General features: G+C 40.4%; 1 protein-coding gene across 1 annotated transcript; it reads left to right on the forward strand.

Moving 5' to 3' along the window:
- The first annotated feature begins 1,320 nt into the window (after window positions 1-1,320).
- tab2 (TGF-beta activated kinase 1 (MAP3K7) binding protein 2) lies at window positions 1,321-27,919 on the forward strand. Its single transcript, XM_052012549.1, is given in 10 exon segments — window positions 1,321-1,479; window positions 6,475-6,552; window positions 12,949-13,052; window positions 15,907-16,076; window positions 16,887-18,474; window positions 20,710-20,870; window positions 22,144-22,237; window positions 24,221-24,235; window positions 24,238-24,300; window positions 26,019-27,919. Coding segments are annotated over 7 exon segments (2,169 nt in total). The 5' UTR covers window positions 1,321-1,479; window positions 6,475-6,552; window positions 12,949-13,052; window positions 15,907-15,974; the 3' UTR covers window positions 26,165-27,919.
- Window positions 27,920-27,926: the final 7 nt, after the last annotated feature.

Genomic DNA, 27,926 nt, shown 5'->3' on the forward strand with positions numbered 1-27,926 from the left:
ATTGCCTCCTGTGTTTATAAGTATTTCCATCACTTTTGTTCTTAATGCCCTTTTCCGTACCAGCGCTTTCTAATAAGACTTCCTTTTCATTCTAACACCACCCCTCCAACATAGTTGGTTTAAGCTTCAGCTGCGTCCTTTCTATTGCAGGCGGGTGTTGTGGGATTTGTCATGAGTGGAATTTGTTCGACCTCATGGGGGAGGCTTCCGGCCGTTGCTGTAAATTCTCACTCAGGGGAGAACTTCGGTTCGTTTGCAGATCAGCAGTGAGACGAGAGTCTAGCCTCTGACACGTAACATTTTGTGTCTTTTGCAGTCATAACTTGGGATTTGCCCAGGAATCAATCCTTGCAGGTCAATGCCCATACCGGAGCAATTATATAAGAAAATAAGCATTGCACTCTGATATTGTGCGGGCCACTCAATCCCTCATTACGGGTGGCACACGGTCACGTGGCAGAGCTCTGCTGCCTCACGGCTCCAGCGACTCGGGTTCGATCCTCACCTCGGGTGCTGCATGCGAGGAACTTGCATTCTCCTTCCTTCCAGTCTTTTGTTCCCTTGTTTTGCTGACTTCTTCCCCTCCCCCAGCTCCCCTCCAAATGGCCACCAGCAAGCTGCTGCTGCCACAACACTGCCGCTGACGGAGCGTAGCCTGGGCGGGGCCTGACTTTTGCCGAGTCTGATTCCCTGGCTGTTCCCGCTGAGACAACCGCTGCAAGGTAAGTTTCCGTTTGTTTTAGGAGTCAGCAGCGCTCAGTTGACTGCAAACCATTGCCTCTTGGTTAGGGACGTGCATTTTGTAGGGAAATCAGAAAGAAAACAGCCTATGCCTTCACCAATCTCATTAAGGAACTGCCCGTTTCCCCTTACACCCCGGAACCGTTGGCATCCCCACTGGCAGGGGCCAAAATTAAAATGCACAATAGCTACTCCAATGTCTGCATTACGACTATAGAAAAAAAATCATTTGTATCGCCCCCAGGTCTTTACATCAAAAATCATCGTCCAACCAACGAATTAAAAACTGTTTGCATAACCCCCTTGCTGCATTTGCACTCGATTTATGAAGCATATGTTAGATATTAACAATAACACTACCCTGCCACACTGTCACCTTTGCACTGCTCGGTCACAAATTTAAAATGCGCATTCGCCGCTAATAAACCGAGCAGCCGAGAGGTGCAGGGACGTGCCCCCGCCAGCCGGGAGAGAAGGGCTGCAGCCGCGCTCTCGCGGCTCCTTCCCGCGCCGCGGCCGCGAGACCCGGGCGGCTCTCGCGAGGGTAAGGCCGGCTCTCGCGAGCCCCGCCGTCAGGCCCCCGCCATGTTGTGCTGGTATTTTGGTTTCGCTTGGCTCGGTGACGGCCGCCCCTGAGAGCGATCCGGCCGGCGGGCCGGGTGGGTGGAGCCGGGCCGCTTCCGTCTGGGGAGAGAGAGAGAGAGAGGGTGGGGGAGGAGCGGCGCCGCGCCGGCGACGGTAAGCGGCGGCAGCGAAGTGGGGCGGGGGGAGGGGGACGAGGCATTTGGCGCGGCAGCACATCGCACCCAGCCGGGCTGCCGGCAGTGGCGGCTGCGGGGCCCGGGACCTACCGTATGGCCCGGCTGTCACCGCCCCCCACCCCTCCCCCGGGGCTGCCGTCTGCCAGCCCCGCCCCCTCGACACCCCGAGCAGATCCTATATCCAGGCGGTGCGGGGCAGGTCCGCTTCGTTGCCACGTCCAGGAGCCACATTTATCCAGGATCATTGGGGGTTTGGGTGGTCTGAGCGCTAGGTCCAAGGGCCTGGCTTATGGCCTGGGTGCCAGGGCCTTGGCGGGGTGGCCTGAGCACTAGGCACCAGGGTCCTGGGCAGTGTGGCCCGGCTCCCAGGTCCTGATCCCTGGAGGTGCAGCTTGGATCCCTGGGCCCTGGCAGCACGGCCAGTCCAGTGTCTTTGTTGGAATAAGTTATTGTGGCCAGGATGACTCTTCCCGGGTGTCTTCTCACTTGTGGCCTGAATCACTTGTTCTCTGAGTTTTAGTCCATTGGTATGGTCTGTGACTGTTGGTCAGGGCCTTCCCTTTTGTAATTGTGGGTTTGTGGCCTAAGTTTGATGTCTTTTATTGTATGGGTAGGTGTAACTTGACTGTTAGGTTCCAGGTAACAACGTGGTTGAGACTGGCCTGAGTGCTCAGTGTTTGCCTCTACAGTACTGATCATGAGCTCTCATTAATGTCTCAGAGTGACCCAAGTGCTTACTTTGCACACTGAGTTGCTGTTTGTCCATAGAGAGATAATGAATATTGTCAGTTGCCAGAATGAGTTGTCAGATTATTCCCTCAGGGTAGTCAGATGTGATCTGCACATACTTGGAGTCAAATTAGATTAAAGTTGACATGATGAAGAATGTAAGTTCTTCTGTCTGTCTATGGCAGTTTCAGTAATCTACTGCCTGAACAGATCAAATCACCGGTAATTTCCACAACCCACCTTGTCTGAGTATTGAAGCCAAGAGAGAAAGATATGTCACTGTATAATTGGGATTCTTGATGGTTGATTTCAGATAAGTTTACAAATTCATGTCCCAATACTTTGATTCCACCTGGACAAATAGGATGCTGGTCAATCCCAGCAGTGCATCCTGGATGAACTCTAATCCTTGATTTCTCTTAGCTTGTGCTGATTGAACTCTGAAAGCTGTGATGGATTTCTATATCTTGGTTACCATTCTGACCAAAATCAAATAGAGAATCGGAGGGACTGTTCCACCCAGCTGTCTTTTATGTAGAGCTATTCAATAAACCAAACTCTTTCACCCTGTAAACTTTTCCTTTAAGTATCTTTGGAAGTTACTATTGAATCTGCTTCCAGTTTTCAGGAAGTGCAGATCACCAACCAAATTCTCTTCTTTCCGCCTTGTTTCCTTCGCCAATTATCTTAAAAGCAAATTACTGCAGATGCTGAAGATCTGATATTAAAAAAAATGCTGCAGGTACTCAGGTCAGACAGCAACAGTGAAGTGAAAAATAGTTAATGTTTTGAGCTAATGCCCTTTGGAATTGGAGTTGACAAGATATTCTTTCATCTCCGTGATACTGTAGATGCCTTGACATGGTGAATAATGTCAGCTTGTGTACTTGAGTCATTGAATATAACCCCTTTCAATATATGTTCATTTTGTTACTTTTTTCGGACATCTGGTAGTGCTTAAAGAAAGAAGCTTGTACCTCTTTCAGAATAGCTTAGAGTGGTTGACAGTCAGTCAAGCACTTTTGCTCTAATATAGAGAATGGAGCAGCCATTTAGCATGGATTATCTCTGACATTTTTGAAGATGATGTCCAATAATCATATTTTTTATCAGAGTTGGTTGAAGGATAAATATTCACCAAGATTGTTGAGTGTACCTTTGAAAGAGTACCTGCAAGCTTTTACATCCACCTAAAAGATCAGGTGGAGGTTTTGGTTCAACATTTCACCCAAGATATAGAGCCTCCCCAATTATGTGGTACTCTTTCAGTCTTGTACTGGGGTGACAGCCTAGTTATTATGCTTGAGCCCCTGGAGTAGGCCTTGAACCTCCAAATCCTGAGGTGGAATGCTAGCAATGAGCCCAGTTAAGATTTAACATGTTATAGCTCTGATGTATTTAAGTCCCACATTCTCTGCTAGAATTGGGTTATCAAGGTTGGATCAATGAGGAAGGATGATATTCCTTGCTGTTTGTGAAACAGAAATCATGAACTTGCATTCAGTGTCTGTACTGTTTACTCTGCTGCAGACCATTCAGTTTCATTTCTGGAATTCTTGCCTAATTTTTGTGTGTAAAAATTTCACTGCATCACACGTTGTTCAGCATAGGCTCTGAGCATTGTCTTTCAGGTCTGTGAGGGTATTGAATTATCCACGTAAGCTACCTCGCCAAATCCCAGACCTCTTAATGATTTCACCAATTGCAGCAGTTATTTAATTGCATTTTTAGTGTATTTACTGGCTCTGCTTTGACCACAGTTTGTGGCAGGGAGTTCAACATCCACATAAAAGTTTTTCCCCCCCTAATTTTCCCTTTGACTCTGTGATTTTCTTAACACAGTTGCTTCAAACCATTATTGACAAAGGAACCACTGTAATCATGAAAAGTCTTCCTGCTCTACTTGGCTGAAATGGTTAAAATTATTTTGATGCTGAAAATCTTGTTTTGATAGAGTTGACAGGGAAAAAATATATCCATTGATTGTTGGGTTTGTAACCAGAGGAGTTCCATTGAGCTCCATCAAGTCAGCTTTCATTTCCCAACTTCTTGAGACAATTAGAGATGGGCAATAAATGCTGGCCTGAAAAATGAATAAATAATCAAAATCCCTTCAGATCTGTAAGTTTGTAAACCACTGGTAACATCCTGTTGAACCTATTCTTTAAAAGTTTTTCTCTTCTCTTAATAGTCATGCTCAAAACTGTACTGCACCAAATATGGAAGTTTCATGCAAGCTTCTTTACATTTGGACACAATACCAAGAATTGCTTTTACTGTTTCTCTAACCATGTTGGCTTGCACTGGTACCATTTAAAACCAGTTTTTTTTACACACCAAGATCGCTCTGCTCCTCTCTAACCCAGTTAAAATCTTATTGATTAAAACATATTTACTTTCCTTTTTTTTACAGAATGCATTAGTTGTTATTTTTCTACTTTGAATTTCATCTGCCTCAACCCCCCCTAGAGTCTGACTTGCTCTTCATTGCAATTTACTATACTCCCCGGTTTCTTTTCGTAAGCTAATATCACTGCGACGTCCATTCTTAAATCCATTTTTTTGTTGTAGATAACAAGAGAAGTTCTAAGACTTAATTCTTTTGAGTACCACTGATCATATCTTCCTCTACCCATTGTCCTTTGTTTCTCTCTTCTTTAATTCCTGTTGCAGATATCCTTGCTATTTCATCTAGTCTTGTCTAGTGCATCCAAAAAGCTTTTTTGAAAATCCACATGATTTGCATCTCCTTTTGAAAATCCTTGTAAACTATATGCACTATATTTCCTTAATGTATCCTCTTACTGATTCAAATTATTTTAAAAGGTTGATCAAACATGACCAGCCTTTGAATAGCTGTGTTGATTGGCTATTCATTCTTCATTATTCATTATATCTCATATGGTTCCAATTGTTTGGCAACAATTAAACTAGAAAAAAATTTCCTTTCTACAGTTTGAGGGAATTACAATTAGAATCTCTCTTGGGATCCTTGGGTGAAAACCACCAGGTCACTATGTTGGTCCTATTGCACTTTCAATGACCAAACCACTGTCCCCAACCACTGAATAGTTCTAGGCCCACTTCTGATAATTCTGCAGTCCCATTATACATCTCTGAAGCAAAACCAGAGAATATTTGTTTAATATTTATACCATTCCATTTTCACAGAAAGGATTGCCTCCTTCATTTTCTGGCAGTCTTACCCCAACCCAACTAATCCTTTTTTTTAACTAATGAGCCCCAATGTGTTCTTAATTGCCCATGTATCAGTTTTTTTTTAGGTGAGTCTTTTTCTCTAATGGGTTATGCATGTACTGTGTTTATCTGCTCTTTGCATACCAAATCATTCTTGATTGAGACAAGACCCTGGGTCTACAGAGTTCGTTTTCCATTGGTTGGATTTTTCTCTGGCCTGACCTTGTTTTTATCTTTTTAAGTATCCCTGTACTCTAATTGCCTTTAAAAGTGAGTGTTGTCGTTGAGTTAAATAAAAGTCTTAAGAACAGGAGGTGATGTAAAGGTTTTTAGAACCCATGTGTAGAAGAATGAAATGTAGAAGCAAGATATTCTGTGAAAAGGCCTTGGTGAAGATTGATGGAACAAGGATAGGCATATATCATATTTAGAAGCAGTGAGATCTATGATGTATACAAACCCAAATATTAGATTATAGAATGGGGGAGCTTTGGGCAAAAGGAAAGTAAAATGTTTGAAGAGGTCCTGTTGCTGTGGTTAGAGCCTGATTATCTATTTTGGTAAACAGTGTATGATAGAACATAAAGCTTGTTTCGCAGTGTGGCCCCTGTTTGGTGTTCTTGTATGCCTTCAAAGGCCTCTCTTTTTCATTCTGGTGTGGGTTTATTTCCCTTTTAGTTAAAATTTGTGCTACTGCTTTTTTTGGCACCATAACTGAATTTCTTATGATCTTGCTTTGAAACTCTTCGGTTGAAGCACTGTCCACTCTGGGAAGAGCCTGAGCGTTAACAATTTTGGGTGGTATTTTTTCTTTTTTTTTAGTGTGAGTGGCTTAATCAAAAATGTTCGGAGTGTTCTTCTTAAAGGCCCATAAGAGCAAGTAATTTTTTAACAATTTGGAGAGGAAGATTTTTTAAGAGTAATCAAACAATAGTTCTGGAGGCTGTATAGTGAAGGTGAGAGGGAAAAGTCAAGTGAATTTTCATACCTTTTTTATATGAGTATGTCACTTACAATTAATTTTACATATTGGTCATTTGTGCAGACAATCTTCTGGATTTGGGCAATGCAGTTGGGAGGAGAAGTCGTCGTCAGTGATATGAGAAGAATGAGCCAATCTGAGGTAAGTAAAGAAGAAAGACCTGTTTTATATAGTGCCTTTTCCAATTTTGCCACATTCCAAAGTACTTGACAGCCAATTAAGTACTAATTAAAATAGGAAATGCTGGAACACTCAGCAGTTCAGGCAAGAAGGGTCTTTGACCTGAAACATTAACTCATTTTCTCCTTCCACCGATGCTGCTTGACAGAGTATTTCCAGTATGTTCTGCTTTTGTTTCAGATTTTCAGCACCTGTGGTACTTTTGATTTTTATTTTTAATTGAAATGTTGTTACTATTGTAAAGCATGGAAATGCAGCAAATTTATCCATACTAAGCTCTCACTAATAACCTTGTGATAATGATCAGATCATCTGACTTGGGTGATGTTGGTTGAGAGATTAGCACCATTTCTAGAGAGAGCTCCTTGGTTCTTTTTTGAAATAGTACCATGGGTCCTCCAAGAGAAAGGAGATGGAATACCAGTTTAATGCTTCATCCTATAAAGTTGGCATACCTTTGGGTACTTCACTGGATTATCAAACTAGATTGTGTGCAGATTCCTGGCAGCCAAAAGGTCAGTAGATTATTAAGTGTGGCAAAACAGCATAAAACTGACAGATATATATGTTACACTGAAAGGGAGCTTCATAGTAAGTGTAATATTATTGAAATAGCAATTTTACTTCAGTTCCTCAGAGACTGCATTTATGTAGACTATGCACAGGAAATACTGAGGAAAAACCCCTGAAACATTTGAGTGCTTTTGTGGAATTCAGGTTGTGTGAGCCTGTGGTATTACTGGTTACTTTCAAGGCCTCTGTGAAAGATATCCTGAAGGTGCAAATGATCTGTTGTGAGGAAAAAAAACACTCACAGCTCATGGTACTCCAGCGTTGGGCTGACAGTAATACAGATGCAGAGTCTCTGGCCTTGGGGATGGAGCTGATGGTACATTAGATGCTGGACCAGTGAAAGGACCTGTCAGTGAGCAAGGTGCTGGAACCATGGGATAGGCTTAATGGTAAACTGGGCCTCCCAGCTGTTTTTGTTTTGAGAGTCAAATTAAAGGGGTCATTCGCTCAGAAACACAGCCTAATCTCTACATTAGAAAGATAATTAATTTGATCTAACATTTAAAACATACAATTTGAGTTGGTTGCTTGTCATAAACATTTTTAAGTCAACACAGCCTCAGGTACCTGAATCTTAAACCTCTGATCATGGTTTAAGAGTAAATCCATGGTATATAAATTTCTTTTAGTTGACAAAGTGACTGTATTCTACTCATGATTAATTAACATGGAAAAAAGTGACCTGTTTGAAATGGGGGAGGTACAAAATGAGTATTTCCTTTTAGCCTCCTGACCACAGGCTCAATATAAGTGATCTCACATAAATTACAAATTTTAAAATAACAGGATTAAACACGACTGTTTTTGTGTTGTTTCAATATTTCCAGCTCAAGGCTTCAGACTCTCAAAAGCCTGAAGCTGAGAGTTTTTTTCTCCTAGGTTATGGTCCTCAACTGAGGATTTATAGAATTGTGCAGTTTTTCATCCTGCCCAGCTGGTACTTTTCTGAGTGCAAGTGGAAGACTCATTCGGGAATGTTCATTTCTTTTATATCAGTATTTCTGTATGCCTTTATTCCCCAAATATTTTCAAAGCAACCTTCAACAAATACTGAGTTGTTTTTCAATTTGTCATCAAATTATCCCATGTCTAACCTGGTGGAAAGTACTTAAATTTTTTTGTGTAGCCAGCATCTACAACCAATAAACTGGTTGTAATAAGATTATCTGGTCATAATAATATTCCTGACTTGGTACCTTGCTGTGGGCAAAATTGGCTACCACATTTCCTGTATTGTGGCAGTGACTACACTTCAAAAGCACTTTGGGGAATCCTAAGGTTGTGAAAGGCATTCACATAAAAATGCTTTTCTGAGTCAATCAGCGTGTGAAAGAGAAAAATAGATCCTTTGTTTTTAGTTCTGTTTCAATTAGCACAAAATTACAAAATGGCTATTTTAAAAGTATTTTTCTTTGTGAAATAGTTGAATGTGACTAAGCTCAGCTTTTTATAGATTGTAGGTTAGGGCACAGGAGGCTGCCACTCGGTTCATTAAGTTTATACCTGGTCTGGCAGAACAATCCTATCGATCATATTCACTTGTTTTTTCACCAGTTAGCCCTGCAAATTACTTTTCTTCAAAAAGCTTTCCAATTACCTATTGAAAGTGCTAATTGAATCTATTCCAACACAGTGAATTCCAGCTTCTACCTACGCTGCTTAAATGTTTTTCCTCTTATGTCCATGTATATTTTTGGTGAAAATCTCAGATCTGTGGTCCTTGGATCATTAACTAATGGCAGCTGCTCCCATCTTTTTCCCCTGGCTAAAGTAGTCATGATACTGTATGACTCTATCCCATTGTCCCTCAACTTTCTTATCTCCAAGGAGAACAACCCCAGCTTAATTCCTGTTTAACCTTGCAGCTGAGATCCCCAGTCCATAGGACCATTCTAAACCTGGGTAAAGGGAATTTGAATTACTGGTTCATGTTTGCTGGCAACTTATGTTTGGTGGTTTCTCCTTATTGGTTGCTGTTCACATAAATCATAAGAATGTATTTTCTGAGTTGAATGAGCATTGACAGTGTAAGCTTTCATATGTTATAGTTTTCAGGCCCTTGGGTATTGGAATGAAAAGGTTAGAAGGTTTTCAGCTCGAATGAAGCAGCTGAAAAAATTGTGATACACTATTAAGTAACTTTCAGAAGGGAATTGAATTCGTATTCGAAATGTTTTTTTAAAAAAAGTAATGAATATAGAGCAGGGTACTGGCACAAATTGGATAACTCATTCAGAGGATCAAGTGGCCTCTTTTGCAATGAATCCTATGATTTTAAAAAAAATGTACTAACTGAGCTTTGGGGTTTTTTATCAGTGATAAATGATCTTGCCTGAGATGGATCCCATAAATTTTTGAATAAGTTACTGAACTGAAAAATTGTCACCGAGTTACATTACCCATTTTGAGTTAAAAAAAATCTATGGCTAAAGCATTTTTGACCTTAGTTGATAGTGGTTGGAAAATATACATAATGATTAGTATAATTGTATTATAGACTTCATGTCCTACCCTTAACTTTTCATTAGTCACATTAGTGCTTGGGTTGCAAGCAAAATGGAAATATGCAGAATCTGTACTTTAATCAAAAGAGGTAAAAAAAATATGACTTTAAGCCCTCATTTGGGCTCTCACTCAGTGTACTTGTGCCTAACACTCTGTTTAAATTGTATGTGCATGCCACTCATGCACATTGTTCACAATTCAGAAGAAAATTAGCGGTTTGTTCTTAAAATTGTTGGCAATCTTTGAGGGCAAAAGTATAGTTCAAGGCCAGGCATTTGAGGGAGCTGAGATGTATACATGTATTCTTGTTCATTGTGACTATACAGTGTGTCCTGAAAGTTCTACTGGTTGTACATTAAAAGTCTTGTACTGCACATAATTCCTGTTGTATAATTCCTCATCACTCTTTTTTTGTTGTTGATTGGTCAAAGGTAAAGCAGATGTTAATCATGAATGAATAGGTTGAGAAACTATTTGAAGAACAATTCTGAAAAGTGAGTCGGGGAATCAGCTGATTCTTCAGCAAAAAGCTGATGCTGAAAACCTTACAGAGAAATATTTGGAGATGAAGTGCTGCTGTTGCACAACTCCAGAGATGGAGTTCAGTCCTAACCTTGGGTGCTATCATTGCGGAGTTTGTATGTTCTCTCTGTGACTCTATGGGTTTCCTTTGGATGCTCCTGTTTCCTCCCAGATCCCAAAGTTGAGCTGGTAGGTTAACTAGCTGCTGTAAATTACCCCTTAGTGTAGGTTAATGGCAAAAAGAATCAAAGAGGGGGTGAAAATGTGTGAGAAAATAACTGGGGGAGAAGGTAATAAGACTAATAGAATTGCTTCCCTGGAGTCAGTGTGGATCTGATGAAGTGAATGACCTCCTGTGTCAGCATATTAGACAGCACTTTCGTGGGTTATAAATGCTTTAAAGTAACAGAAAATGTAATAAGTCTGGCAACATCTCTGCAGAGAACGACATGGTTAACCTTTCAGGCGAATGGCTTTTTGCAAGCATCTGTCAATGCTTCTGATGTAGAATTTGATTCTGATGAAGGATTTAGAATCTCATATGCAAATTCTGTTTGAACCTATTTGGTGATTTAACATTTTATTGTCCCACTTATTTTACTCATAATGTAACATGATCAAACTTTCCCATATTCTTGTTTATCAGCCTTTTAAATGTTTTTATTTCGTGTTGACTTCTGGAAATTCTCACCTTCTTTGAAAAGTCACATCTTTAACTTTTTTTTTAATCAATTGGAATGCATGCAGAGAGAATTTTGGAGTTAGCTTGACATATGGTACGTGTGGTTTTTGTAGCCTGTACGTACGTGGCTATTTTCAAGATAATTTGAAAATTTGGAAAATTAATTTCAAAAACCTTAGTCTGAGAGAGAACCATTATCAAGGTGCTAGTGATGATTACATCTTTGTCACTATTGTACAGGGTGTTGGTGAGATCACATCTGAAGTACTGCGCAGAGTTTTGGTCCCCTTACTTAAGAAAGATACGGTATTGAAAATAGTCCAAAGAAGATTCAATAGGATAATTTCTTGGATGCGAGGATTGTCCTTTCCAGAGAGGCTAAGCAGTTTAGGTCTGAATTCTTTGGAGTTTAGAAGACTGAGGGGTGACCTTATTGAGACACTTAAGGTCCTAAAAGGGTGTGACAGAGTAGATATTGAGATGTTTTCAGTAGTGAGTGAGTTTTAAACAAGGGAACATGATTACAAGATAAGGGACCAGTCATTTAAAATGGAGGTGTGTGGACATTTCTTTTTGCGGAGGATGGTGAATCTCCTGGAACTTTTTTCCCCAGAGTGTTGTAGAGACTAGATTATTAGAAGCATTTAAGGTAGGGGTAGATAAATTTTTGAAAGACTGAGGAATTGAAAACTAAGGAGTACTGGCACAGAAGAGGAGTTGAGGCCAACGTAGACCAGCCATGATCATATTGAATGATGGGTCAGGCTTGAGGTATCAGGTGGCCCACTCCTGCACGTATTCTCTTGTGTTTATATACACATGCCTAATTTTATACATTTTTCATTACCAAGAATGTATTCCCTTGAAAAAACTGAAATAATGTCTCTGTATAACTATATCTGGATTTTTTTTTTTTACAAATAACAGAATTAGGCATTTAATAAGGTTCCTCATAAAAGGCTCATTCAGAAAGTCAGGAGGCATGGGATCCAGGGAAACTTGGTGGTGTGGATTCAGAATTGGCTCACCCATAGAAGACACAGGGTGGTGGTAGATGGAGCATCTTCTGCCTGGAGGTCAGTGACCAGTGGTGTTCCGCAGGGATCTGTTCTGGGACCCCTGCTATTTGTAATTTTTAAATAACTTGGATGAGGATGTGGATGGGTGGGTTAATAAGTTTGCTGATGACACGAAGGTTGGTGGTGTTGTGGATAGTGTAGAAGGTTGCTGTAGATTACAACAGGACATTGATAGGATGCAGACCTGGGCTGAGAAGTGGCAGATGGAGTTCAACCCGGAAAAGTAGGAAGTGATACACTTTGAAGATGGAATTTGAAGGCAGAAAACAAGGTTAATGGCAGGACTCTTAGCAGTGTGGAGGAACTGAGGGATCTTGGGGTCCACATCCATAGATGCCTCAAGGTTGCTGTGCAGATCGATAGGGTTGTTAAGAAGGCATATGGTGTGTTGGCCTTCATTAGTCGGGGTATTGAGTTCAAGAGCCACAAGGTAATGTTGCAGCTCTATATAACTCTGGTTAGACCACTCTTGGAGTATTGTGTTCAATTCTGGTCACCTCATTATAGGAAGGATGTGGAAGCTTTAGAGAGGTGCAGAGGAGATTTAAAAGGATGCTGCCTCGATTGAAGAGCATGTCTTATGAGGATAGGTTGAGTGAACTAGTGCTTTTCACTTTGGAGAGAAGGAGGATAAGAGGTGACTTGATAGGGGTGTACAAGGTGATAAGAGGCATAGATTGTGTGGACAATCAGAAATTTTTTCCCAGGGCAAAAATGGCTAACACGAGGGGGCATAATTTTAAGGTGATTGGAGGAAGCCGGCGGAAGTTGTGGGGGCAGGTACTTTAGGGACATTTCAGAGACTCTTAGATAGCCACATGAATGGTAGAAAAATGGGAAAGCTTTGTGGGAGAGAAGGGTTAGATAGATATTAGAGCAGGATAAAATGTTGGCACAACATCGTGGGCCAAAGGGTCTGTACTGTGCTGTTATGTTCTATAAAACTAGATAATGAATTACAATAAGTTTTCAACTTTGAATATTTCTCTTTTTCAGACAGTGAGTCAAGCTGAGAGAGAGAACCACAGAAACAGGCAGTCTTCACGTTTACTCTTTGGAAGCAGTCATTTGTTTTCGTAAAAGTTTTCCAGCCACGGTGGGTGAGTGAAACAATGATTAGTTGTTGAGCGGGGAAAAGACTCAGATGCCTTGTTAATCAATTAATGTTTTGTATGATGACCTGATGTTGATCTCCAAGATGTGTTTTTAAAAAAAAATAGCATGCCTAGGTGCATCTGTGAACTTTCTCAGTTTTTGTGTCCATATTTGTAATGTTTGCCACTGCTGTCAATTTGTCATGATGCAATTGTACCATATCTGCTTTTTTTTAAAAAAAAGGTGCTGCTGTACCATCTCAATGAGAGATAATTACAGGTTGACAGATTTACATGGGAAACTTCCATTATGAATGTGGACAGAGGGGTTTAGGATGGAAATATGAAGTTAAGAATGTAAGGTTTTAGAATTAGATGATCGATATGTCCCAATTATATAGTCTCACTTTCCATGAAGTCTGCAGTTGGTGCTGAATGCCCATATACAATGTGTAGTAATGGTTTATCGGGGCTTTATCCAAAGAAAGCACTTTCAGAGTCACGTCGTGGAGAAGTATTTTCTTCTGATGTAACAGCATTTGTTTGATGGGGATGGAGCCAGCCCTAGTCAATACTGGCTGTAAGCCCTACTCTTCACCATTTCTCAAGCAATAAAAGTAGCCAAGTGTTTTTTTTTCCAGGGAAGCAGAGATATAGCCTGCAGTGTATTTATGCAGCTATGATATTAGTTTATTGAAGGAAAATGGCATTTATTTATTGTCCAGAAGTAGTTACAAGATGCTTAAACGAATGTTGCAGCTATTTCTGCAAACGTTGCAGACTTGGAAACACCTCAACCTTCTGGCTACACAAGCACTAGTTCTGCCAAACCTATTCTCCTCTGCATTCTGCCTTCTGACAAACATCAAGGGAACCAACATAAATGAAGTCCATCACCACATTGTTTTTTTCTTCACTATGCTGCTAAACCACAACCACCCCCATGCTCCATGCCTTATAGATATAGTCTGACAAAGCAGAAGGAAAGAACTGCATTCTTTAAACTTTCCTACCATAATTTTTGAACAATTTCACTTTACAGATTACTCTATTGCCATGCTCCAAAATTGGATGGATGGGGTAGAATAATAAAGATTTGGGTAGTTGCTAAAGGAAAAAGACAGAATTTGGGCTTCTGATGAGAACCATATAGATGAAGGTCTAGAAATTGGCTGTGATAAAAGTCTATATAGAGATTCTGCTAATACCCATTTATTACAACCAGCTTTGTTCCTTACTCTGGCACCTGGGAAGCAGCACACTGAACTGGTGTTTCTAATTTCAGCCATGGTGAACCCTAATAGATGTCTTTAATAGTCATCCCTCAAAGTAATCGGTGCTCTCACACCACCCCCACCCTCTTCCTCCTTCCACCCATACCTGGTTTTACTCCGTGCTTCTGCAGTTCATTATTTCCTTTACAGAGTCATTGGTTTTGTCTACGTCATGGGGCATCCAGCATAGTGCATTCCAGGAACTTCTATCAGAGTCCATTATTCTCCTGCTCCCTGTGCGTGACCAGCTTCCTTACTCTGTTTGCTAGTCCTCTCTTGCTACAGAGTGACCGTCTTTTTTTTAATGTTTTCCTGGAATTACTGTTCCTCTTTGTATTATTTTTGTTTATTCATTTTTTTGCAATCTGGGCATCACTAGCAAGGCCAGCAGTTATTGCCCATTCTAATTGCCCCTGTGAAGTCTGGTGGACATATTTCCACAGTGCTAATGCGTGGACTTCCAGAATTTAGACTCAGTGCCAACAAAGGACCTCTTTATTTCCACATCAGGGTGGTGTGCAACTTTGGGGATCTGCAGGTCATAGTGTTTCCATGTCCCTGCTGCCCTTATCCTTCTTGGTGATAGAGGTTGTGGGTTTTGGGTGGTGTTTTTGAAATAGCCTAAGTGAGCAACTGCAATGTAGTTTGCAGATGGCACACAGTGCAGCCACTGTACATGAGTGGTGGATATTCAGGGTGGCAGATAGGGTGCCATTTAAGCAGACTGCTTTGTTCTGGGTGATGTCGAGTTTCTTGAGTAATTGGTGTTCTACCAATCCAGGCAAGTGGAGAATGTTCACCATTCTCTTCATGTGCCTTGTAGGTAGTGGAAAGGCTTTGGGATGTGGGGAGATGAGACATTCACTGCAGGATACCAGCTTCCAACCTGCTCTTATAGCCACAGTATTTGAGGCTGGTTCAGTTGTGTGTTCTCTCAGTGGTCACGCCCAGGGTGATAATGGGGTGGGTGGAGAATGTCTGTGATGGGTATGCCTTTGAATGTCAGAATCTGGTTAAACCAAATTCCACAAGAGAGAGTCTTGCCCTGCACTTTTGTGGGATGAATGTTAATTGGTGGTGGTGTTTCCTGTCTGTGCCAAACACGGGAACTTGGAGCTCAACATGTCTCTCTTGTTCACACCTGTGATGTTTACTGACTTGAGATCTGAAAATTCCCATATCTTGCATTTTCTACATATTTATGCGAGTTGGCCATCGGGCCCCTTGAATCTGTTCTTCTATACAGTGGGATAATGTCTGGTCTGAATCTTCTTATCTTGTTTCCATATCTAATGATAACCCTTGTCTAGCAAAAGTATCAATTTCATTTTGAAATTTTCATTTGACCCCTAGTTTCTGCAACTTTTTGGGGAAGGTGTTTAAGATTTCTGTCTTTTTATGTATAATTTTACTCAGTTCTTCACATAACGTGGAATTCGATGACGCCAGCACAGACATGTTGAGCTAAATTCCATTAACTATAACTTCTATGAAATATGTAGAAGTACTTATTAATTTATGTATGTGGTTTTAAGTTAGCATGTTTCCAAGTTCAGAAATTAATTATTTCAACTCATAACTTTTAGAAAATGCCTGATGGGAGACAAGAGTTTTGCTGTGATTGAGACTTGCATCATTGTAAGGCAGAATACGAATGGCCCAGGGAAGCCAACAAATTGATGTTCAGGTTCTGCATGACCTGCGGCAAAAGTTCCCTGAAGTACCCGAGTGTGTTGTCTCCCACTGTATTCTGCAGGTAGGTGCAGTAAAATTGGAGCAAGTTGATTCCACTGTCCTTAATTTTGACTATTGATCTCTGATGTGGAAACTGGTCCATTGATCTTTTTGGAAATCTAAACGCCCTTGTTCATTGTGGCTTTTTTTTTAAAAGGATCCTGAAAATTATTCATGATCTTTATTTCAAACTGATTTGTATTTTCCATCATTTCCGATCTATGCTGATGCTCTATAGAGGTGCTAAAGGAACTCTGAAGTGACAGAGCTGTTGCGTATTGAATCACGGCTTTATTACTCCAGATGCACCTTATGTAGTTTATTACACTGGTTTAAAGAGTGATGCATTCTTCTGGCATCTAAGCTAACCACTTACTTGCAATTTTCTTCTTTCTTCATTCTCCTCTTCCTTTCTCTCTCTCATCTTTATCTTCTGTTTAACCCTGCTAACATTTTTGGCAAATGGTGAAAATTGAGGGATGAAATTTCAGAGTATTTTCTATGGTTTGGTCTAAGTATTCTCTTGTAATTTAAGCAGAAATTCACTGTCAGTGAGGGAATATTAATGCAAGTCGAAAACAAAATACAACAGATGCTGAAAGGCCAATGTAAAATTGATAAATGCCAAAGCACTCAGCTAGTCAGACAGCATCTGAGGAAAAACCATTGGTTAAACTTCTAGGTCTGAAGTCATCGATTTGAAATGTTACCTCTTGTCTCTACAGACACTATGTGCCCTGCTAAATGTTTCCAGACATTTCTGGTTTTATTTTGGTATCAATGCGAGGCATATTCATTTTGTTTCCTAACTCCCTGTTGTTGTTTTTCCTAGAACGGTAACAATTTGGATGCTTGCTGTAAGTTTTTGTCTCAAGAGAGCACCAAATATCTTTACGGAGAAGGAGAGCTGAACTCTTTGGATGAATCTAACTTTTCTGGAGTTCACAATCACATGTCTGAACTCAATCTGGATGTTCAGTCCCCAAATGTACATCAGCGCTGGAAGGAAGGAAGTCAAATAAATGGAAGCAAAACTCTAACTCATAGCATTAGTGATGGGGCACTCCAGACTGCTGTAACCAGCTATGAACCCACAGAAGAGGCACAAGTAATACCAACTCAGTTGGCCGGAGGCTTCAATATGTTTGGAACAATGGACATGAGTCGCAGCTCTTCTTCACCCCAGCAACTTGGACTTCTTCAGCCTTTGGGCTCCAAGGGAATATCAGGCACAGCCCAACAAATGCCCAGGTTCAACCCTATTACTGTCACTCTAGCACCTAACATTCAGACTGGCCATAATGCTCCTAAATCATTGCACATACGTGGTGGGCCCCCGCCTGTACTTAATAGTCCTCAAGGTAATTCTATCTACATTAGACCTTACGTGACAGCACAAAGCAGTACAAGCCGTCAGATGTCACAGCAGCCCAGTTGGATATCTGGGCAACATACTGGCGCTTCACCGTTCAGCCACAATCAACAGCAGCCAACCTTCCAGAATCCACAGCAGTCACATCAGCATACGGAGCAAGTGCCAGGCTTCTGCAGCCCTATTACTTCACAGTGTGGTTCACCATATACCTCATCCCAGCAGTCTGCTTATCCAGGCCAGCAAAGCCATCAGACGTCTCATGTGTACATGCCTATCAGCTCCCCTACAAGTTCTCAAGTGCCCCCATATCAGTCATCTAACAGTGCACAGCCGCCAATTTACAGTCAGTACAACATTCAGAATATCTCAACGGGGCCACGGAAAAACCAAATTGAAATCAAACTTGAATCGCCACAGAGGAATAACTCAACGATGCGTTCCTCTAGCTCTCGCACAGCACCTTTACCTTCCATCAGCACCCACCCTGTAGGCAGGGGTCAGCCAAAAGTCTACATTTCTGCCAGTCCTCCTTCCTGCGAGGAAATAGTCGGTCGCAACCAGCCGAAGGTCTATATCTCGGCAAATTCAGCTGCTGATGAACCAGGCATGCGAAATCCGCCCACTGTATACATATCGGCAAACCCAGGGTCAACATCCTCCTCCCGAAGTGGTGCAGGACAAGTCAGTGTGGGCTCACAGCAGGCCTCTTTCATTCAGCCTGCCTACATCCGTCATCATCCACCCAAAAGTCGGAGTGCGGGCAATTGCAATGCTGCCACTTCTCCTAGAGTTGTGGTCACCCAACCCAATACCAAGTACACTTTTAAGATCACAGTTTCTCCAAACAAGCCACCTGCTATTTCCCCTGGGGTTGCATCCCCAACATTTGAACCTTCCAACCTCTTAAGCCTCCCTGATCATTATGCGGAGCCTGAACCTGTCCAGCATTTGCAGCTTGGGACTGATCCTGTTTCAACTCTCGATGATCGAATGAACGAAGCGCGAAGAATGAGCGCAGGATCTGATGATGCTGCCTATACAGAAGGTATATAATGTTCTGAAAATGTATTATCTCTGGAGTTAACACTTTATCTCTCTTATACTACATGCATCCTAAATAGGTTTCTTTTAATTAATAAAGAATTGTAGATTGAATGCTGATATCATAAATCCTTGCAGTGGATTCTTAAAGGTAATTAAATGAGCAGAAGATTGCTTTGTTCCTATATCATTGATTAAAAAATTGTGCTTTGAGGGAGGAATGTGTAACACTCATTTTAGCTGAAGTTGTTGAATTTTTCTCCCTCCTTGCTTAAAGTGGTTGAATTTTATTCAAAAGACCTCTCGGGAGCCTCACTAACCACAAAGTAGGGCAATGGCTCCACATGGAATCTAGAATAACACTGGTTACATATGAATGATGTCACTAGGAATTATTTGAGCTTGATCTAGGAATTATATATGATGCAATATTATATTCAGATACAATATTGTAACATGCCCACTGTAATTTGTTTGTGCCTAGATTACAGGCATAACTGAACAACTGAATTGCAGTTTGCGTTTGTATTGCAGTATTACTACTCTCCTTCCTGCTAATGAGGCAATGTGTCTCCTATGCTGGTCTTGCTCCCTGCTACTGGACTCCCTGTTTATAATATCACTACACCAGGGCCTTTCCTCCTGGTTTTGTAGTATTATCACCAATCCCTGCTCTCTGAGTTTTGTCACTTCCACTGCTGTTATCTTCCACTGCTGTTTATTATTGAAGCTTCATAATTATATTTTGTGTTTGGGCAGTATTGTATGCCATATATTTCCATAATATTACACTCCTAATACTATCCTGTGTCACACAGTATTACAGTACAGCTTTGTTGTTGTATGGTAACTGGTGCTTCCTCCCTGTTGAGGATAGTTTCATTTATGCAAAATCTTTACGTGAGCAAAGCATCACAAGATACTTCACCATCTGTGTGAAATGGGCATGTTCCAGAGAAGGAAATATTTAGCGGTGACCAAAAGTTTGATGTTTGGGGTGAACTTAAAGGGGGGTAGATAGGCATGTGGGAGGAAATTCCAGCAATGTGGAATGGAAATTGTGAAACTGTGACTGTCAGTTGATAACATTCAAGAGGCCGAAGCCAGCGGAAAAGAGTCCATTTAATGTAGTATTAAAAGGGGTTTTATTACAGTCCTATAACTAAACTCTAGCATGCAGTTTGAGTGGTGCTAGAATTATACTCTTTTGTAACATTTTCAGCACTTGTGAGAACAAGGGAACACCACACACATTTCTGAAACATTCTTGCTCCACCTTGTAGCTCATACAGCACTGTATCACTGCTGTACATACTAATTTCTATCAGTATTTCAACAGTGGTATGCTGCTTCCTTGCTCTCATGTTGTCCAGTAGCAATGTAATTTTATCTCCAGCTCCCATTTCATCTTGTAGCAATGCTGCTTTACTCCCTGCTCTCAAATGATATTCAGTGGGGGAGGATTTGAGCTAATATGGCACAAAAATGAATAACAGTAAGGTTAGAGTCCAGAGAGGAAGAGTAGTATCAACAAATCAGTTGGATTAGAAACAGTAGACTTGGCTAATGTAAACAGTGGGAAGAAAGCAGCTTCAAACTGTTGAGCTGTATTAGAAAAACAGTTGGAGAATGGGAAAGTAATATAGAAGCAATTTTAAATGAGAAAATCAGAAAAAAATGTAAGTCAGCGTATCTCAGTTAGAATTAAGAGTGAGTGGTATAAATGTGAGGATTGAAGTTAGAGTTGGACAGTCAGCAGCTTTGCCATCTAAAGGATGCAGCACAATTGCCATAACAGAGTTGCGGCTTAGAATTGGCTGGGTCGCAAAATAATACTTTAATGTTAATGTCAACAGTTGAAAAACAAGAGGCAAAAACAAAAAATAACTGAGAACTCCTTTGAATTGATGTCATTGTCCAGTAGCACCTATGGTTTAATGCTATTGTAAACACTTAACTGACATGCAAAGCATTTCAACATAAATTATTTTCTGTTATGCCTAAAAGTACTTTTATCCACGTGCATTATTTTCAAATTAGCAGATTTTCGATGTACAATGAAGTAAGCCTTCTAAAAGCTAAGTAGATGAATCAAAAGGTGTGTCCGAATCAAAAGGTGTGTCCAAATCAAAAGGAGATTTGTTTTTTTTTGAAGTTAATGCTCAATTCATTATGACATAGATCATTGCTTTGTGTGCTTCTAAGTTACCTGGATCTCATTTGTTGATGTGCCTTCTAGCTTTATTAGTGCATCAGAAAGCCAGAATGGATCGATTGCATCGAGAACTTGAGCTGGAGAAGAAAAAGTTAGACAAACTGAAAAGTGAAGTTAATGAGATGGAAAGTGACCTTACCCAACGGCGGATGAAAAGATCAAATTCGGCTTCCCAGATCCCATCGGTATAATTCACAACTCAGTATTATTTAGCTGATTTTATTTTCCTGGCGATTCTGGCTCGATAGGTCTCACTGGAAAAACCTGAGCACGAAAATCTGTGCTGATAATCCCAGTGCACCACTAAGGATGTGCCACACTAAGATGTTAAAACTCCAAATGCCTTCTCGGCCAAATGTAAATAGAAATTCCATGATATAATTTCAAAGAATAATAGGTTAAAAATAACAAAAAATAACAAAAAAAAACTGCTAGATGCTGTAACTTTGAATCAAAGCAGAAAATGCTGGAAACGCTCAACAGGTAACGTAGCATCTGCGAAAAAAGGAACAAAGTTAATGTTTCAGGTTGAACATCCCTTATTGTTAATAATAGGAAGGTATTTCCGATGGTCTTGTTAAATATTTACAATTCATCACAAGGGATTCAGGTTATTCCTACATGGCCATTCACTAGAGTTTGTATATAACTTGGCTAAACCTTTACTGACCACAGTTATATGGTGTTTTCCAATGATCTGAGGCTATTGAAGAATTTTGTGTCAAGCATGTTTTTTTCCATTAATGTGAATCTCTAAAATTTATTTAGTCAGTGCAGAAAAGACCACTAATTCAAACTAGGAATTCAGTGCTGAAAATGTATAATTGTTCTATAAAGAGCATCATCTGTGTGCTGAACACTAATTTCTTGAGTCAGAAATTTTAATTAACGTTTGAAAAGGGCCTTCAATTCCATGTAAATGTGAGCACTCAAAGAAGTGCAGTCAACTAATAACAATTCAAAATTGGCTTCAAATAGATAAAACTGGAAGCATCCCTGGAGCAAAGGAAGCTGAGGGGTAACCTCATAGAGGTTCATAAAATCACGAGGGGCACAGATAAAATGGATTGTCAGTCTTTTTGCCAGAGTAACGGAGGCTAAAACTGGAGAGCATAGGTTTATGATGAGAGGAAAAGATTTAAAGCGGATCTGAGAGGAAACTTTCCACACAGGGTGGTGGGTATGTGGAATGAACTGCCAGAGGAAGTGGTAGAGCCGGGTACAATTGCAATGTTTAAAAGATATTTGGACGGGTTCTTGGATAGGAAAGCTTTAGAGGGATGTGGGCTCAATGCAGGTAAATAGGATGAGCTCAGGAAGACACCTTGGTCGGCATGAACAAGTTGGGCCAAAAGGCCTATTTCCATGCTACATAACTCTATGACTGACTCATTAATTTGATAGTGTTGTTTCTTTGAAATTATTACAAGTGACAACATATACATTTTGGTCTTTCAGTTAGAGGAAATGCAGCAATTACGTAGCAGCAACCGGCAGCTACAGATTGATATAGACTGCATAACCAAAGAGATTGACCTATTTCAAGCTAAAGGTATGTTATCAATTTATTAGAAATGAAACAATGTGTTACACTAATACTGGTTCTAAACTCTGTTTTGTAGTGTCTCTGACAGTTTTCTGACTTTAAGTTGCAATGGATTTATGTTAAAACTAATGATTGTGAAAACATAATTAGTTCAGCCACATGATAAAAGGATCATCAATGACTTAAAAGAAACTCACCACCCTGTGCGTAGTTAAAAATGAAGATCTGAGAACAGAAATGCAATAGCAATTCTGTGGGAATAGGCCAAGCAGTGCTTTAAATCTGCTTTGTCATTCAATAAAATCCATGGCAGATCCAGTCTTGACCTCAGTCCAACTTTCCCACTCTCCCTCCATACCCTTTGACTCACCTGTAGTTTAAATTGCCTTTCAGTCTCCATCTTGAATATATTCATTGACTCTCCCTCCCCAGCACCCTAAAGTAAAGAATCTAAAGATTCGCAGTCCTCTGAGGGGAGAAAATTTCTCTTCAACACCATCTCAAATGGGCAACCCCTAGTCTAAAATTGTACCCCCGGTTCTAGATACCTCCATTCTGTTGCTTCCCCTTGGAATCTTTTAGGTTGAAATAAGATACGCCTCATTCTTTTATACTTCAGCGAGTGCTGGCCCAACCTATTCAACCTTTCTTCATACATCAACCTAGCAAGCCACCTCTGCACTGTTCCAGTGTGTGTATATTCTTTCTTAAATAGGGAAGCCAAGATTCAACATAGTCTCATCAGCACCCTATAAAGCTGCATTAAAAAAAACCCCTCTACTTTTACACTCCATATCCCTTACTATGAAGGGCAACATTCCAATAACCATACGAATTGCACGCTGTACCTGCAAGCTAACATTTTGTGTTTTATGTAATAGGACTCCAAGATCCCTTTGTAGCACAACATTTTCAAACCTCAAGATAGTGACGTTGGGCTCTATTAGGACTGGCTAGAGTGGGGGTGGGGCGCATTGCGATATTAGAGAATATTAGAAAGATTGGAACAGAAGCAATTGAGGGAATTAAACACAAGGAATTTTGGAGGGTTGGTTCATCAAGTTGTCAACGAGGCTAAGATACCACAGTAGTTTTGGAAGCTTGGGTTGAAGTCAAATGGAATGTTAGTTTGAAAATGGGCAGGTTTCAACCCAAGGCGATGGTCGCAACCAGGTGCGGAATCAGATTTGGTTTGTGATTGGAGCTGTTCTGTTCTCTCCTGTTTTTTTTAAGCAAAAGGCCATCATAATTTCTTCAAGACTAAAAATCAGTCTGACAGCACAGAGGCAATGGAGTTTTTAGAGAGTTGGGTTGATGGCACTACATATCATGAGTGGAGCCTGACCCCAGCTCCGCAGGTTATTTTGTATTGGGATAGATGATAAATTAACTGGAGGCCCAAGGTCCATGAGAGACTGCAAGTATGGCAGTTAAGCTGGTGTTAAGAGGGCCATTTTTGAGTTGCCTTGGCTAGGATTGGCTAAGTCACAAGGGTACCAAACTCCCATTGATAGGACTATGGTGTGAAAACCACATTGAAAGCTGCAGAGGAAAGTCACATTGTAGAGAAACTTGTAGCAGTTTTTAACTTTCGGACAGCCAGAAACCCAGTTGAAAGATTCAGACAAGGAGTGTGTATGCGGATCTGAGAAATGACAAGTTCATTGTAGGATGGAAATTTGGAGCTGTGGTGCTTAATTAGGACAGAGGTCAGTGGTGACATTTTGAATATGGGGACAATTTATGGTACTGGCTCAGTTGAGTGCCAGGAAGGAAAGTTTAGTGAGCAAAGGCATATAGGAGTGTGCTGATTTTCCTCTTTCGATAGTGTTAACGCTCCACCTTTCATAGTCTGCACCACTTTCCGGTGTCATATACAAGGAAATATAAAAACATGTTAATATATTTTTAGACGTATTGAATCCTGAAATGGAAAATGTGTCCAACTAATGTTGCATTACATTTTAAACCAATAAATTCTCCTTCTAGGACCACACTTTAACCCAGTGCCATCCACAATTTTTATGACAATATGGGATTTCGAGGTCCTGTGCCACCCAAACCGAAAGGTAAGCTACAGATTTTATATAGCGACTGCATGATGCTTATGTTAGGCGAGAATTCAGTCAGCTGTAATTTAGGTATGATGTACTACTATTTTACATGTATGAATGTTAGATTCCTTAAGTCAGTGATATCCATTGTGTTCAAAGTGATGACTATCATCGGTAATACTTAGAAAGAGTTGAATAGATATTTAGTGAGAAAATTGGTTAAAGTGGTGCAAGTGTTTCTATTGATGCCACCATTTAGCCATTGAAGTCCCCAACAGTTATCCTTTGCAATTCTGACTAGCAATAGGTAAGTGATGTCAGTCCATGGGGATTAATCATTTGAGGTTTCTGCAAGATCCTATAACAGCTTTCCCTTGTATCCTGTGCCATTCCTCAGAGAGGTTGCCAATTGAAGGAACATGCAGACTTAAAGAATGGCCATGGGGGTGGGGGGGGGTGTTAAATTAGACTTCTAGTAATATCTATTAATATGTGTGAGAAAGAGAACAGTGAGCTGGCAAAACTTCCTGCTAACTGATGTCTTTGGATAACTAAGGACCTATATAGTTGGTATAAAGGCTCAGGGATGCAAATGCTGCCATTAGGTCACCTGAAACCTCTTGACTCCAACTCTATTTCTCCAACACCTTTCTTGACTGTTTTTATTGCCTCTGTTCCAACTCCTTGCCTGATACGGAATCTTGGAAGAAATGCAATTTCCTTATGATAACTATTGAGAAGACATATTTGCCATCAGTGACCTCTGGCACAACTGTGAGAGATGATTCCACTCCCTTCCTAATCATTGTCTCAATTTGAACCACACTGTTGGCTTTCTCAATGTCCATTTCAACCCCAAGGTTAATTTTCAATTCTATTTCCTCCTCATTCATAGACTGCCTATTTTTATCTTGTGGTAACAATGTTTATTACTGCTAGTGGAACTTCCACTCATGCTTTTATTTATCTTCAAGCTCAATTACTCCAGACTCCCACATGGTTGGCTCCAACTTCAATACTTCATAAACTTCCACTCATCCAAAACTCTGCTGCCCAGACCAAGAACCTTCTTGTTCATCACACTTGTTCTGTTCAGTTTATGCTGGTTCTCACATTTCTCAAATTGCCATAAATGTAAAACTATTTCCCTTGGGTTGTTGTTTCTGTCAGTTCAGTCAACATACAGTAAATTGGCCCCTACTGCCCTACTCCTGCTTAAGCTCTTTCTGTTTGCTCCACCCACTCCCTTCATTTTGCCTTGCTACTGGTATCTCCACATTCAGTGGCTTTGCTTCATGCAGAGCTCCTTTCCTAAACCACTCTATCTGCCACCCTATTTTAAGATAGTCTTTGAAATCTCTCTTCTTGACCAAGCATTTAGACAAGTTTCAGGATTTTTTGATTTCTTTTCCATAAGAAGGATTGAAAAACCTTTGAATTTTTAAAACCAAGCAGTCACAAACGTTTTACAAGGAAAAACATAATGATTCTCACCACTAAAAGCAGTGAAGATGGAGATAAGCTTGGGCAGGAAGTGATGATGATGGATAGGAGAGGGTAGATAACCGAAAATGACTCTTGAATTCTTAACTATTTCTCTTCAGTAAAGAGCCTTCAGTAAAGATTCTCTTCAGTAAATTATAGCTGCTCTAACCAATAAATTCAGCAGGGTATTTGAGAAAATTGGGAGGATACATTATTTTCACTGCCCTCTAACGTTTTGTTTCTAACAGAACAGAAATCTGCAGTTAAACCATCAAAGCCAGTGCCAGATCAAGAGGAGGATGAAGGTGCTCAATGGAACTGTAGCACCTGTACCTTCCTCAACCATCCAGCCCTGATTCGCTGTGAACAGTGCGAGATGCCCAAGCATTTCTGAGCCATAATGCTCCCAGTGAAAGGATGAATGCCCAAGAAATAAAGGAATTGTTTACAAAGACTGCAGTGACTCAGCAGATGCTATGCTGGAAAGAATTTTGATCTGGACCAGGTGGTCTCAAATGGAGGTTGTGGTTTCAGCACAGTGGTTTTTGAGATTAAACGCACAGATTTTAGATTTTGCAGGCAGTTGCTGGAGCCTGAGCTGGTGCTGGATTTGCCTGTGCCAGATGTATTGTTACCAGTTGGGAAGAAGGATTTTGCAAAGCCACATCTATATGAACCACTGTGGGTCTTATTGCCTCTTGCCCTCTTTCCCTCACTTTCCTTCCCGGAACACATTTTAATGAGAAATTGTAAGTTTTCAGGACTGCAGATGAGAATGGGGGAACAAAAAGCAAAGTTTGACAAAAAAAAAATGAAAGGAACAAAATCTTCTGAAGGAAGGGCAGAGCATGTTTGAATGCCAGCCCTGAAGAAGCACCTGTGGATTGAGTGGGACAGAATGTGTGCATCACTAATGAACCTCACCACTCAGTTCATCCTTCTGCTCTGCAACTTTTATAAGGTTCAGTGTCGGAACGAAAAAAATAAAGCAACCATGTTACATATACTGAATACTCGAGTTTCCTGCAGTGCACACAATCTACTCTTCAAGCTTCCTGTACTGAGCCCTACAAATCAGAGGTTCCCCTTTGACTTCTTCCTGTGTGCTCAGTTAACTTAGGTCAGCAGAAACACTATAGGTACAAGAGATGGCCAGGAAAATATCAGCAAGAATTGCTGCTAATTCCTCTCTGTTGACTCTCAACCCCCCACCTCAACCATCAACTCTCATGTTCTCTCCCCTTTTGCTGGAAGAGAGATTATATGTTTTCATCTGGTGAGTGCAAATTTGTTTGGACTGTAATGTTCCCATAATTCAATGGCCTACTTGCACTCTCCATCTTAAATTCACTCATGAAGAACGGTAATTGTATGGATGCCATTACTTTAGTGGAAAACAAGTAAAAACTTAGGAAGGGTAATGTTTTTCCTCCTCTGCTCCTGAGATTTTTGTATTACCTGTATGTATCAATGCTTTAGACTTTGATAGCTAACTTCATTGAGCGGTTTTTTTAGCAAAATCATTCTCAATCGACATGATACCTATGGGAAGTGAAGCCTTAATTTAACTTAAAGCTATGTATAAAGCAGCTTTCAGTGGCCTTTCTGTACAGCATTTCTATAAATTATGCTCTTGAACAGACCTGTGAATGCAGTTCATAAGACAATGTGACAGTCATGTGAAAATACACAATTTATTATTTGAGACTTGATTTATTATTAAAATGTATTTGTAACTTTCCTGATTCTGTAATTATACAGTGCTTCATCACAGCTTTTGAAATGTTGAAGACAAATTTGAGATCAACAGCTGAGGTTTTTAAATAGACCAATTATACTCAGCTGCTGTACTATGGTTCTGTGTAGTCTGTATGTAAATTGAATTTTGCAGATTCAACTTATGTTTAATTCAATTTTTTTAAAGTGTCAGTTCCTACTTTTCTGTTATTTATGTTGCTCAAATTGACCTTGTTGGATAACTGAAAATTTTCAGCAGAAAAAAAGGACTGAATTAAGAGTAGTGTATATATAAAAAAGAAACAATTATATTGTCACATAGTCATTCTGAGCTTCATCTGCAGGTTTAAATAAAAATTGACTGGTTTTACGTTTTATTAATAAAACATAATGGGATATCTTAAGCGTGATGCTTTACC

This window comes from Pristis pectinata, chromosome 3, assembly GCF_009764475.1.
Source record: "Pristis pectinata isolate sPriPec2 chromosome 3, sPriPec2.1.pri, whole genome shotgun sequence".
Classification (NCBI taxonomy): domain Eukaryota; kingdom Metazoa; phylum Chordata; class Chondrichthyes; order Rhinopristiformes; family Pristidae; genus Pristis; species Pristis pectinata.